Here is a 14,705-nt window from a genome sequence, read left to right as displayed (position 1 = left end):
TCCGCTCTAACCTGGGTGACTGATTACAACAGAGGAGCAGTATCCCAGGGAAACTCTGAGAGGGAGCAGACCAGGAAAGCTGTTTACTCGGGTTGGGCTCCTGGCAGGGCCTCTGCGGAGTGACTCAAAAGCCAGTTTACCCCTGCCTTGGCAACAGCAGGTCTCTGGGGGCCAAGTGTCGGGAGATGCTTTAAAGGGGCAGGACACCACTGTGAGATGCGGGGCAAGTGAACACTTTGTTTTTGGGGGATCCCAGCTGAAGGTGAAGACACAAGGGACAGTCTCTTCACCATTTCTGACTCGGGTTGGGTGACTGTCCCAACTGGCTGCCCGGTCAGTTATCATGGCCATTGTCAGGTATACTTAACAAGCTAGGGCTCCCAGGGCCCACAAGAGCAGCAGTGGGCAGCCTCCTCCTTTTCAGCCCTAGCTTTGGGCTGAATCTAGAACTTTCTCACCGTTTTCTGCCCTGGCTTCAGCCTGAAGTGTGGGCAGGGAGGCAACCGCAGTTGCCCGTCTGCCAGGCAGTTAGTCCCTTACCTCTAGAACCACCTCTGCCTCTGGGACACCCCACCTCCCACTCCTGAGGCCCAGGTGGGCACAAGTTAGGATGCAGGAGCTAGCTTCACCACGGCTGAGAGGCTTGCCACAGAAGCCCCCAGGGGGCCAGGCAGGAATAATCCCCACGGGCTCTTCTGCTCGTCTTAGTGACTCCTCAGGGAGCACCCCAGGGCCTGGCTGGAGCTGTCTGGCAGATCAGGGCAGCTAAACACGCTTGACGGGCCCTTGACTTCCCGATACTTCACTCAGCCCCTTCCCCTCTGTTGGGTTTGCTCAGCCACAACTCCTTACCCTAGATTAGCAAACAGACACCGGCACCTGAGAGGCCCGCATTCCCTGTCCGCTCCTGCTGGAAACATGGCAGAACCCTGGCAGCAGTTTCTCCTGCCGAGCCAAAGGCTTCTGCCTCCAGGCTCAGTGGGCGGTGGTGCTGCACAGGGGGTAAAAACAGCTGATGACGATGGCCTACGTCTAAGGGAGTTTTTACTACGTGTGTTGACTTCACGCACAGTATCTCCTGACTATTCACATACACTCCCGAGATGGGAACGGTACAGCCGAGGAAAATGACGCTCTAAGTTTTCTGACCAACCCAAGGTGGCACAGCTGCTAGGCGGCTGAGCCCGAAGACTCAAAACAGCCTGCCTGATTCCAAAGCCACATTCTGCACTTCACACCCACTGCTCTTCCTTCCACAGGGCGGGGGCGCTGTCAGTTACCAGGGCCTGCACAGAAGTGAGAGCGCACGCGCACGTTAGCATTTTAGATAACTGGCAGGACAGGAGGCTGTAAAGTACAGAAAAAATTTATTGGAAATCTCTCGAATACATTTTAAAGTATAGCTCAGTATTTCCAAACAAGGTGGGCTGGAGGAGGGGGAGGGACTCCGCCACCTGGAGATGGGTGACGGGTCCCAGCCCTGTCCTGGGGGGTGCTGCAGGCGTCAGTCTAGGGCTCATCCCTGTCAGTGTTCCGGGCCGAGGGGCAAGGGCCAGCCTTGACAGTTGCTCTGCTCCTCCCAGGCTCAGCTCAGGGCTCAGCCTCCCTGGCCTCTCACTGATTGAGTCCTAAAGGAAAGGCTGCTGCCTGCAAAGGCCAACAATCAGGAGTCAAAGAGGACACTGGCTAACAGGACTTTCTGTGCTCGGCCTCAGAAGGACAGCGGCTGAGATACTGTGGCAGGATGTGGGGGCAGGGGTGATCGATAGTTTACCAGGGCTTCACCCTTCTCAGCCCTGGGGCCTGGGGGGTCAATCTGGATTGGTTTAGCGGGCTATGGGTATACTCTGGCCCACATAGGGCCAGCTGGACACCACTGCTGGGAATATTTCTTTGTGGCAGCAGAACACATGCAACAACAAGGGCAGGGCTCAGTCTACCTGAGACAGCCTCAGAGCCCACTCCAGCCCTGAGTTCAGCCTGATAGGTGGGAACAGTGTCACATGCACTTACTAACAAGCAAACTGAAGACCACCTGCTCCACTGCAGAACAGCTGCCGCCAATGAATAGCCCAGGTGGGCCAGGAGAAACGGGGCAGGGCTTGTTTCCCTTGGCCAGGACTACAGGTTAGGCTGGGGGAGGGACAGATGGTAGGTGGGTGAGATTAGGGATTAACTCAAGTAACAATACCTAAATGGTTAAGTCAATCATATGCCTAGCTCTGGTTTCTCAACAAGGAACAAATTCAGCTAGTAAACCTCAGGGCGGGGTGCAGACCCTGGGATTAAAGAAAGGTGGTGGCCAGGCCCAGGTGGAAAGAGGAAAAGGACCATAACCTAGCCCTGAGAAACAGGAACAAGTCCCCCCAGAAGGAGGGGCCCCTCTGGCCTTCCCTGGGCCACAGTGGGGCACATACAATGCATTCTATGTCAACTCTGGAGAGTTGTACACAGAGTTGTACGAATTCAGCACCCAAGACTTCCTGGGCTGCCAGAATGGAGTCAGTTACTCTGCAGAAGCTGGGAGAGATTCAAGGCTCTCACCAGGAAGATGTAGGAGTCTACAGTAAAGCCTGTCGTCAGTTTAAGTGCAGCGATTCTGGGAGGTTCCGCTGCCCTCAGCCAGCCCTATTCTTGGATCCCACCTTATATGGGAAGGAAGATCCTCAGAGCAGCAACCCAGAACCTGAGGAAGCCCTACTCCAGGAAGAGGCCCTCCACCTTCCCCAAGTGAAAACATCTAACCTCAAACATAGTTTCTCTATAAAATATCTGATTTCTCTGAAAGTAATAAATATTTATCGTGTTTTATAACCAAGGAGCAGCAACAGGGGGAGGAAGGAGAGAAAAAGAACCTTTGCTGTGACTCCCAATGAAAGAATCCTGGAGACCCAGGATTCTGTTTCCATGGAGCTGAGGTGCTGAGCACAGACAGCCACCAGGGCTGCTCAGACCCTCTGCTGAGAGATGGGCTGGCACAACCCGTAAGGGCGGGAATGGCTGACTCTGCAGTTCTCGCCAGTTTGGGCAGGAGGCCTGTCGTATTGCCAAAAGTATAGGCACAGGGGCAGAGAGAGGGGAGAGAGGAAGAAGACATCAAACCAAAGGGGACAAAAAAAGAGCCTGAAGGAGCCCTTCCTTCTTCCTCCCAGTTCTGTCTCCTTCCTCTTTCTGCCTCCACACCAGGCTCTGGGCCGCCAGCTGGAATGTCAAGTGCTTGATGGTAACGGCAGGCCAGCAAGGGGCCAGCTGCAGGGCAGACCCAGGGCAGGGCGCCGGCAGGAGGAATGGGATGACAGCCATTGTGAAGCAGCTGCTGATGGGCGGTGTAAGCAGATGGCCCTGCCGAGGGCCCTTTTGTTATAAAGGGTCTTCCAATCTCCAAGGCCAGGGGGATGAGTCCTCTCAAATGCTATCACCGGGCTTGACTGCTGCCATGGAGTCTCCAGGAGGTGTGAGAACAGGGACTTCCAGGTCCCCATGGGGGAAACCAGCCTCTCCTCTACCTGGAGCAAGATGAGGGATGGGAGCAGCTGATGAGTGGGAGGTGCTGTCTCCTGGGGCCACAGAAAGGGGATGCTGCTGGTACCCAAGGACACCAACTTTTACTGCAGGGTTTCTACAAAGGCATCAAATTCTCGGACATTCTTCTCGTGCACAGCCAGCTTCTCTGGTAGTGAGTCCTGTACCAGGAGGGGAGAGAAGAGCTGCTTATTCAGGTAGAGTCCTGAAGAGGTAGCTAGCGTGGGCACACCCCCCGCCCCCGCCATCCTGGCTGGAGAAGGGAGCACAGCACTGAGCTCAGAGCAGCAGTGCTGGCTGGAAGAGCAGGAGATGCAGGGCAGTGGGGCAGGCACCGCACAGAGGGCTTGTGTCCAGCAGGTTGTGTGGGGGCCTGGGGGCTCGGTAGAACAGCCGAGGGAATCCAAGTGGGCCACACACTTAACGAGCTAGAAAAGGAACGTGCCAATAACAGAATGACACAAAGAAGTTACCTTTGGCACAGATCAGACTGACCCAGGAATGAAACAGTAGGCTTAGCATGCTACGGATTAAGAGAAGTTTACGAGAATTCTTCATGATCTGTGCTGGGCAGCAGAATCCCTTGGGGGCACAGGCACAAGGCCGTCCCAGCCACGCTCCCAAGCCAGTCTGACTCAGCAGGTCTGTGGTGAGGCCTAAGAATTAGTATCTTTCCACCAGCTGAGGAAGGGGCGCGTTAGAAAGTTGAAAGTAAACAATAAGAGAAGAAAACAGAACATGAAGAGGTAAGTTTAACTGCCCTCGAGTAATCAGCTATTAATAAAAATCTGACCCTAATCAGGTGCTCTGTCTCCACTGCTGAATGAATGTGCCTCTGCAGAGATTTCCTGACTGGCATGACGTGCAGGTGGGCCAGATGCACTGGGAGCACCAGGGCAGCTGCGGGAGGCAGGGGCGACTGGCCACTCCTGGCTGCAGAGTCATTCTTAGAGCCCTTGCAGTCTAGTTTCTTCCAAGCACGTTTCCAGCCAGAAGCCAGGGAGCAGTGGCTAAAAGCCTAAAATCAGAAGACAGACTCCCTGGGATCAAAGCTGTGTGTTGGCAGCTCAGTGTGACCAGGAGCAAGTTATCTGTTTATGGTGCCGGTTTGCTCATCTGTAAACTGGGATAGTGAGAGAAGCTACCTCTTAGGATTGTTGAAAATTCACATAAAGCACTTAGAAAAATGCTTGGCACCTAGAAAGCCTTGATAAATGTTAATAATAATGCCACTGTTATAGTAATTACTGAGCATGTTTTTCTGTTTCGAGCAAATCAAGGGCAGATATTCCAAGAGTCCTAGTAAAGCCATTCCTCTAATGTTGATACAGGTGACATCCCACCTCAGGCAGAGGGACCTGACACCTTGTGGTGTTAGAGTAAGCAGCTAGTTAGGTTTTAACAGGATGCCTGGAGGCCAGCAGAGGGGGAGTGAGGGACAGCTAAGGGGGAGTAAGGGACAGCTATGGGAAAGTTAGAGGCCTGTCCTGGCCGGCCACACTCCAGAAACAGGGCCACAAGAAGCCAGATCAAACCAGACAGGCCGGGGGCGCCTGGGTGGCTCAGTCGTTAAGCGTCTGCCTTCGGCTCAGGTCATGATCCCAGGGTCCTGGGATCAAGCCCCGCTTCAGGCTCCCTGCTCAGCAGGAAGCCTGCTTCTCCCTCTCCCACTCCCCCTGCTTGTGTTCCCTCTCTCACTGTCTCTGTCAATAAATAAAATCTTAAAAAAAAAAAAAAACAAACAAACCAGACAGGCCCAAGACAAAGAAGGCCCAAGACCCTGACCAAGTGAGGGAGAAAAGGCGTGAAAACCTACTCCCAAAGAAATCCTCTTTCCAAACAGTAACTATTCCCCCCCTAGTTAACAACAGTCAATGAGACAGAGACCCAAACCCTGGGGTATACAGCTCCCCAACCTCACCCTCTCTCGAGTGTACTCTCAACAGAGTAAACTCTTCACCTGCACCGCTCAACCACGGTGTCTGGCCCATCTTTGAATTCTTTTCTGACGACAAGACTAAGAGCCTCTGGTGACATCTGGGGACAGGCTGGGTGGAGGCATAGGGCACCCGGAGTTTATAGCCGTGCAGCATGGTGCTCTGCCCTTTGGACACAGGAAATATACTAAGCAGAGATGCGGAGATTACAGTCAGTATCAGGACATCTGGCTAAACTTGAGAACTGTTGGTGGAATCAAGAATGAGCTCTCCGAGGAAAGAGCAAGAATGCCAATACTCAGGACCTCGCATTTCTTCCGCCCTGTACACTGGCGTCTGCCCGACAAGCTGAACAGCTGAATGCAAGAGCTACTGGAGCAGCTTGGCTTTGTGGCAGCAGCAAGCAGAAGACCTGAGAACCGCAGGGATGGGAAATAATGGTGAGCGTGGACAGAGGGGAGGAAGTCAATGCAAGCAACTTCGAGATAGTGACTGCCAGGCACAATGCAACCTCAAGTGTGATCAACAGAAGATAAGGATCTAAAGTGTCTCTTTCCTGTTAGAAGATGGGAGGTGTGGGAGCGGGGAGAGTAACACGAAGAAATTTCTAGGCCTTTGGAGCAGGAATGACCATTAGAAGAGGATAGGAGGTTGCAGCATGAGGTCTGGCGGGGGAAGGGGTTTCCATACCAAGTCCTCAGCCATGGACTGTGCCCCGATATCTATGGAGAGGCTGCTCAGCTGAGGGGGATTCTGAAATTCACGATAGAAGGTCCCCAGGTCCATTGGAAGAATGTCGTCTTTAGAAAAAGCCGGTTTCTTCAAAAACAAGACAGACTCAGTTTAGCTTGCCTTAGATCACAGAGGAAAACAAGGGAAGGAAGCTATGAACAATCCTCTTTCTAGTAATTATCAGAGAAAGGGTTCCTCCAGGTTCATCTTAGGGAGAGGAATCCCTACACCCTTCTCCTCTGGGAAGCTGAACTCTAGCCCTGGTGCAAACCAGGTGCTAAGGTTTATGTTCCCTTCCCTCAAACTCCTTTTCTTAGCAAAGGGCCATCCATTCAGGCAGGAATAGGGCCTAGATGGATACCACTGGCAAATCCTCATTTAGAGTTGAATTTTAACCAAAGACATGGCACAAAATGCCTTCTTGTTCATGGGCCTCCAAATGTGTTCCCAAACAGGGTGTGGGGGCAGGTTGCCCCCATGAACTGCACAGCCAGGTGCCCACCCGTCCCATCCCCTCTTGTCTGTAACCAGCCCATCTGATCCCTGTGAAGGAAGTCCTGTTCAAGTACCCTGGACGCTTCTAGTTTATTTCCCCTATGGCAGCAAAGGTCCAGGAAGGTGATGGCAACTTACGAAGTCAATCATGACAAAGTCATCGTGGGTATTGCCACTGCTGCCCCCACTGGAGCCATCCGAGTGCAGGCTGCCCTGGAGAGGAGATTCAGTCTCTGGGGAGTCCGGAGGATTCACCTGTTTCAGAACAAGGTGGAGGTAGGGGCTGGTTCCATACACTGGTGCAAGCTGCTCTTAATAGAAGATTTGTAAGGGACCCAATGCTGGCTGAAAATCTCTAAGTCCAGGAGCACGGCTAATAGTCTGTGGAGAACAGTGACTCGCCCAGGAAGACAACACACATAGCACCATCTGTCAACTTTAGTCAAAGGGCGACTCACCATGGGATCGGCATCCTCCAGCTCCAAATTCTTGGGAGCAAACATGGCAAAGGGTATGTCCAAACTGGTCAGGGTCACCTGAAGAGACATGGAAATTTCAGTGCCCACCCCAGCCCCAGCTTACAGGCTTCCTCAGAGGCAGCCAGCAGCCTGTCGGGCCAGTAGATTCGCACACCCAGGCTGACCACACTGTCCTCAGGTTCCCATCCTGCTGGAGAAGTCTGACTCTCCCCTGCCTCCCATCACACACCCACAACATAAACAGGGGTAGGGCCCCCCAGGACGCTGGGAATCAGCTTTGGAGGCCTGACCCATAGTGACTGGGCAACAACTGCTCTGTGCTGGTAGAGCTGAGGAGGAACTTCTTATTTTGAGTAAGGCTGAGGCCCAGACACTTGAGTGCAAGGTGCCTGTACCAAACAGTGCCTAGTCTCCCTCTGCTATGGGAGGCTTATACCGTCAGAGAACAAGAGCTGTGAACTTCTTCTGGAGCGCTGTCACAGGTGACTAACCCTCTTGCCAAAAAATTCACACACACACACACACACACACACACACAAATTTTACATGCAATTTCAGGGGTCCCACAGACCCTAGGTGAAAAGCCCTGCCCTTAAGGCCTCACTCTAAAGGCTCAGACATTCTCACAGGTGGCAGTGCCAGAAAAATCACCTGGTTGATGGGCTTGTTGACAAAAGCCCCCACTTTGCGGACGAAGATGGTTTCCAAGACATCGTGGGGGGATGCCCGGCCCTCACTGCTGTTTGATACTGTTTCAGTATCCTCGCTGGAGAAGACAGACAGTGTTGGTACTCATTCTCAAACCACAGCAGAGCCTACATGGTTCCCCACAAACCCACCATTGGTGGGGCTACAGTCCAGGGCAGGAGTGCCCCCCTCCCCACTGACCGACCCATGTGGGAAATGGCAATACGGGGCTTGGCTGCTGCCCCTGTCACTCTGCCTTCAGATCTGACTGCAGAGAACTGCACTTCCAAGAGCAAATAAAAATGAGGCATCTGTGAATGAAATTCAGTGTTACAACTGTGTAAAGCTTACATTCAATTTCATCTGAAATACCATCGATAAGCATCAGGTACCAAGCATGTAGCAATCATACATACCGACAAGCAGTGCTCATAAACGACCATGATTTTAATAGTAATCTATGACCTAGGGAGACTCAAGCTTTACGCTTTTCTCTGCCTTGTTATGTTATCTAAAATTACCATAAGAAGGAATCATTTACAGTGTTTATACAGTACCGGGTTAAATTTAAACCTTACCTCACAAGGGGCAGTGTCATGATTCTAAGTTGAGAGTCCCAAATCTGGCTCTTTAGATAGCCAGAGCTTTCTCCGCCCATGACACATTGCCTCAGTTGAGGTCCTCTGTGCTCCATACCACGTTTCCTCTCCTTGCCCCCAATCAACCCTCTGTTCAGCAAGGTCTTTCAATGACACATTTCATTTGGCTGCCCACTTCCTCCCTCTCCAGCTCTCCAGACAGATGAGGAGACCTGGATGATGGGGGATAGGGGATGGGGTAGGGGGGGTGTACCTCGTGGCCGCCAGGCCAGTAGTCACAGCCCTAGCAGCAGCAGTGTTTAGGAAAGGTCCTCTGGCCAAAAGCAGGGGCTCAAGGTAGAGAGGAGGCCTGTGCTGTCTAAGTGGACTCTGGAAGCCAGCCAGCAGGAAGGACCAGCACTGAGGAAAGGCCTGAGCTCTGATGACCTGCTTTTAAGAACCGCTACCCCAAAGAGATAGGGTCCTCTATCTCTAGCTACTCCCAGGCATGCTCCAGGAGTCAAGGCTCAGAAAACTTGGGAGTGTAAAACGACTAACGGGATCTTCCTTTGATTATCTGACAGGGGGAGGGATAAAAGGATGGAAGTTTGGGAAGCCAGGACCGAAAGTAATTATTTTTCCTGATGGATGGCACAGGAAGGTCTTCCCAAATAATTTCCCTCCCACTGCTCCACTGTGGGAATGAAAAAAAATACCAAAAATTTCTATTATCCAAAAGTTCATTTGGGATGTGGTGGGGCAATCAACGTCATTATCTCTGGGGCCTTGCAGTCGAGGGAGGGCAGGGCGGGTCAGGACAGCCTCATCTTCCCACGGGAGAACTCCGAGCTAAGGGAAAGAGGAGCTCAGCCTGCGCCGGCCACTTTGTGAGCTACGTGCTGTCTGGCAAATCACTTAACCCTCTGAGATCCTCTCATCTTTGAAAAGGCGGTAAGAGTGGCAATTTGTGCAGGGTAAGATTGTGAGAACTTTTATGCTCTACCTCATCAATGTCTTCGTAATTTGAAATTTATAGAATGTATCACTTCTGTAATCAGAAAAGACAAAGATTTTTTTAAATTTTTAATGAAGAAAACCAGTTGTTTCTAAAGAAGCTCCATGAGGTGCTAACACAGCAGAGAGAAAAAAACACAACAATCCTAACTACCACCACAGATCCACTGTGGCCCCACACTTGAGGGCTACAGCAAACCCTTCTGCTCTGGTCCTTAGCAAACACTGAGGACTGACTCCCAGCGAATAAATTTTGGGGTAAGAGGAAAAAAAAAAATACACACACATCTGAAAGGCCCCTTCACTGGATGAGGGTGATAAGAAGTAGGCTCTGGCTGTTGGCTGTTAACAGCAAGCTGGGGGCAGCTTCCTTACATACCAGCTGCAATATGAGATTTTCAGGGAGAACTTTAAGAATCCCACATTTGGGGTTAAGTGCCAAGCCGGAAGCAATGCTGAAAGCGACTTTTCACGGACACCAGATAGGCACATGTGTCAGGGAGGATGGGCCCCTGGCCGCCTGAGCAGCCGGGCTGTGAACTCACCTGCTGGAAGGTGTGGCAGCACAGTGGGCCCCGTCAGACGGGGTGTAGGTTGCCAGTCTCTCCTGGTCAGCCTGGGCACCGTGGGCAGGCTGGTTGGGAGCAAGGGGTACCCCACCTTCCTTCCCAGGAACCATGAGCTTTGGGGGAAAATGGAAGAATACAGTGAATAATGGCAGTGTCAGGCAGGAGGGGAAACTTGGCCTAGTTTGATGGTAGCTGCCTCTGAGCTTTTCCACCACCAATGCTGCCACCAAATGGGCGGGAAACCTTGGATCTGTCTTCTCTGGGACTCAGCTAACGGGAGACATGACATACGTGGTAAGAACTAGAGAGGGAAAGGAAAGAGAGGGAGAAAACACTTGGAAGCTCTTCTTTCCTTTCTGAACTCTAGGAGGCCCTTCCTCCTGAAGTCACCTTGGTCCTCCAGAGAGCTTTGTTTCCGAGCACTTAGCATAATACCGGCATGTGAAGAGGCCCCTCAACTGCCTCAGGGCAGGGGAGGCAGCACAGGAACCCCCGGGGTTCTCCCCATCTTTAAAGATACCTGGTGAGGGTGTGTGGCGTTTAAGCCAGCAGCAAACACTACTGGGTAAGCCAGGTCAGCTGATCCAACGCCCAGGGCAGCAGGCTGATAGGAAAGGCGAGAGCTTGAGAGCTAAGCAAGAGAAAAACAAAGAGGGGCAGAAGAAAGGAGGAGGAAAAAATAGGCAATCCTAGAGTATGACTAATGATAAAGATCGTGGAGAGGTAAGGAATGAATCCCAGCCCACATCCTCACAGGGCAGGGGGCCTGACGTAAGGGTTAAAGACAGACCAGGCCATTACTCTGTGGCAAAGAAAGCAGAGACTTGTTTGCAGTGGGACTGACATTCCTAGCTCTGCAGCCTTCCAAAGGCCTCAAATGAGTTCCCTGCTCCCCGTTTTCCCAGGGGCTCAGCTAACTGTTGAGGTTTCCAGCCCAACGGACTAGCGAAGCACAAGCCCGGGCAGAACTTGCAGCCAAAGTCATTGGTTTTTCCCAGGTCATTCTATTTTCTCCTTTGTCCTTGAGGTCCCTTTGAAACAGAAGGCATCTTCCCTAATCACACCCTCCATCACCCCTGGGTATGGGAGGGTTCCTATTTATATTGAAAAAGAAAGAATACCACTCTTGGATTGTTTATTTGGAAATAAGATATAAATAACTCCATGTATTTTTTACATCAATGGTAGGAGGAGGGGCAAATGAACATCCTATTTTGGGCTGCTGTGCTATGGCTGCATCCTGTTAAAAATCAATTACCAAGCCTCAAATAACCCCCAGAACACTTGGGGACACTTAAATAGCTATACCCTGTACTTTATGTATAATTTTCAAAGAAAAAGATGCTGTCTGATTATATCCCCTTTTTCCCAGTATGGACTCACTTGATGGGAAAAGGCCAGTCCTGCCATGGGGACCCTCAGAGTGTCCGTCACCACAGGAGTAGGGGTCTGAAAATGTGCCTTTGTGACAGTAAACACACACTGTGCACAGATACACACAGAGACAGGAGAAACAAGAGAAGAAAACAGAAAGGGACTTCAGAAAGAAGTGAAAACAACTCTGGAAGGGAAGACAGCCACGGGGGCTGAACTGCACGCTGGAAGTCAGGGTGCGGCAGGGAGAGAGCAACATGGCTGCCTTCCTAGAAGGACAACTTGGAAGCGTCTGAAGAAGACACGTTTATCCCAGGGGGCTCCACTGCATGCTTGTCGCCCCGATGAGCAGGTGGAAAACAAAGCTGAGTCAAGCTGGTCTGACTTGGCAAAACAGGGAAACCCAAACCAAGCATTAGTGTGTCTTTAGTCAAAAGAGGCGGAAGGGTGTTAGAGAATGGCCTCCAGCAGCAAGGGCTTGAGAGCAGGTGCAAGGCATGCTGAGGATGACGATGCTGAGGTTACAATGCTAGACTAGAGACCTTTTCCTGGGGACCCACGATCTGCAAGGACAGGTTTAAACAACTGACATTTGTTGATTGGAACTTTATACGTTCAGGTCTGGCGTGCCTGGGTGGCTCAGTTGGTTAAGCATCTGACTTTGACCCAGGTCAAGATGTCAGGGTCGTGGGATCGAGCCCCGCGTTGGGCTCTGTGCCCAGTGGGGACCTCTGCCCCTCCCCCTGCTTATGCTATCTCTCTCAAATGAATAAAATCTTTAAAAAAAAAAAAAAAGGCTCAGGTCCCCAGCTGCACACTTGACTACGCCATCTGAGGCAGGATGAATGGGTGTGTGTTTGTGTGCTCGTGCACACGCATCAGAGTGTGTGTGTGTCTTATAGCCCTGCATGGTGAAGGAGAACCTGATGCAGTAAAAGCTGGGGCACTTTAAAAACTCTTAGATCTCAAAGCTAATTATGATTATTTTGGGTCTTGCTGTTCTATCTTTAAGTCTGACCAATTAGCTAGTTAGTGCTTAGAACTGGAGGTTGGACCTGAATTACAGTAGCAGATTCAGGGTCACAACTATTTCTTGACTCGACTCTGCCCACATGACAAAATGGTCCGTATTTTGTTGGGAAAACAAACACCACATCATGCACTTATTGGGCTCTAGCAAAAAGCTCAAATAGAAGTTGTTGAACAATTATGCAATTCCCTAGGTTAAACCAAGGGAAGAAACTATTTCAATATTTATAGGAATGATGGGACTTGCTGGCAAATCATTTTCTCTTTCTGTTCTACCACTAAGGTTAAAAATGAATACTTCTGCACCAAACTGTCCCAGCCTCGACTAGAGGTACTAGAGGGTAGTGACAGGGCTCACCCATGGGATGCTCAGTGTTGATAAGATCTACTCTCAAACTGTGACAAGACACAGCAGGCAACTGATACCATGAGAAAGACAGGCTCCCCTCACACAGGTCAGCAAACTTTGTGCAAACAGGAGATGCAGGAACTACTTCCCCTTACTTTTGGGGCAGGTCAAATTTCCACTGTACTTGAGAAAGAACAAACTGATTTGTTACAGCCCAGCCTCACCATCCTCTTATCTCCCAAGTCACAACTTCATTTACTGTTTATGAATTTATCACTTATAAAACAAAATAGGGGCATGCGGGTGGCTCAGTCGGTTAAGTGTCTGCCTTCCGCTCAGGTCATGATCCCAGGGTCCCGGGACTGAGTCCTACATCTGGCTCCCGGCTCAGCAGGGACTCTGCTTCTCTCTCTCCCTCTAAGCACCACCCTCCTCGGGCTCTCACTCACACTCTCTCAAATGAATAAATTAAAAATCTTTAAAAGAATTAAAAAATAAAACTTCAAAGAACATCAAACTTGGCATATTCATATTTTGATTATCTAAAAAATAATCTACTTGCACTAATGTGCTCTGGTAGGCTTTCCCCCTCTTTTTGGGTCAGTACTGTTCTATGTCAGTATGAGTGCCTGAAGTTGCCCCCTCCCAGAGCAATGGTGACACTCATGCCTACATACATTCATGGGGGGAGAGGAGTAACAGTTCCGACCCCCCACCCACCCAAACTGTCTAGGCAACTTTACAACAAGAACCTCCTTAACTCTAAATTGGGACAACAGTAATAATAGTGACCCATGGATTTTATAATTTCCTTCACACACATTAAGCTAGCTTTTTTTTTTAAGCTAACTTTTGTGCCTAACTTCTGTTTTTGAAACAGATGAGAACCATAATTTTAATCCAGTATCTCCTAACAACTCAGAATGAAGTAAATTTAAATGTTTTCTTAATTAAAAAACAAAGAAAATAAAAAGTTATGGATAGTGAATTCATTTGTTGGGCTCCCAAAATAAGATGGTGAAAGGGGATAATCTGGGACTGGTTTAGAGGAACACAGAACTGAGTTAGGTCTGGAAGAAACTGTCTAATGTGGAAGTCAGAGCGGAGGGGAGTGATAGGGTGAGCAGGCAGCGCAGGGGGCTGCAGGCCATGAGGTGGGAGATGAATGACTTGGGATGGAAGGGGAGAAACGCGTCCTGAAATTCAGTCATCGGGCAACAAGCAACTCCTTAGGTGAAGCAGTCTTGGTGCCGTGTATATTATACAAAAAGGCCACACAGGTGGGTCTGCTTGGGAAGCTGGGAACCGTCTGGAGCCTGTGTTTCATTGAAACTGGGTTTGACACTGGAGACAGACTCAAGTGGAAAAGTTAATGGTTAAGAATGTTCAGATAAAGAATGCAGACAGCCAGAAATCTGTGTCAACTATGAAGAGAAACTGCACTGCTGGTTTCTTACTGGCATTCGATGCCAAATAATTATTGGTTCCTTTTGTGCTCCTTCCATTATTAGGAACCATATTTACCACTTCAAAAGTGAAGTAGCTACCAAATTAACAGGAGTAGGGTGAATACCTCTCTGGTATCAGAATGCATTTGGAATTCTCTGATTCATTTTCTAGGGAATTTTAAGATGTTTACAGGAATGTAAAGGTTACACGTAATTGTGTGGGTTAAGAATGCTACAGACTAGAAGGGTGCCTGGGTGGCTCAGTTGGTTAAGCGCCCGACTCTTGGTTCGGCTCAGGTCATGATCTCAGGGTCGTGAGATCGAGCCCTGTGTTGGGCTTCGCACTAAAAACAGAGTCCGCTTCAGACTCTCTCCCTCCCTCCTCTGCCCCTGATTGCACACACATGCGTGCGCTCTCAAATAAATAATAAAATCTTAAAAAAAAAAAAGGCATGGTTATAGACTAGAAACATTGCAGTACTACCTGCTGGA

At 50.2% G+C, this 14,705-nt stretch overlaps 1 protein-coding gene across 23 annotated transcripts in view; it reads right to left on the bottom strand.

Annotated features, from left to right (window-relative positions):
- Nucleotides 1–1,350: 1,350 nt before the first annotated feature.
- The window catches only part of ATG13 (autophagy related 13), a 50,542-nt gene continuing 37,187 nt past the window's right edge, over nt 1,351–14,705 (bottom strand). For 20 of the 23 annotated variants that reach the window (XM_087854793.1, XM_087854790.1, XM_087854791.1 and 17 more), the window contains 8 exons: nt 11,397–11,495; nt 10,534–10,644; nt 9,990–10,126; nt 7,817–7,931; nt 7,145–7,222; nt 6,825–6,941; nt 6,150–6,278; nt 1,351–3,683 (listed from right to left, as the gene is read on the bottom strand). In XM_087854793.1, the coding sequence (XP_087710919.1) occupies nt 3,606–3,683; nt 6,150–6,278; nt 6,825–6,941; nt 7,145–7,222; nt 7,817–7,931; nt 9,990–10,126; nt 10,534–10,644; nt 11,397–11,495 (864 nt within the window). In that variant the 3' untranslated portion in view covers nt 1,351–3,605. The remainder of the gene's footprint in view (nt 3,684–6,149; nt 6,279–6,824; nt 6,942–7,144; nt 7,223–7,816; nt 7,932–9,989; nt 10,127–10,533; nt 10,645–11,396; nt 11,496–14,705) is intronic. The other 3 variants (XM_087854810.1, XM_087854811.1, XM_087854812.1) reach the window with 3 other exon arrangements.

Source organism: Ursus americanus, chromosome 24 (genome assembly GCF_024610735.1).
Source record: "Ursus americanus isolate L20-20 chromosome 24, mUrsAme1.1.p, whole genome shotgun sequence".
Classification (NCBI taxonomy): domain Eukaryota; kingdom Metazoa; phylum Chordata; class Mammalia; order Carnivora; family Ursidae; genus Ursus; species Ursus americanus.
This window is presented reverse-complemented; position numbering and strand designations above follow the sequence as displayed.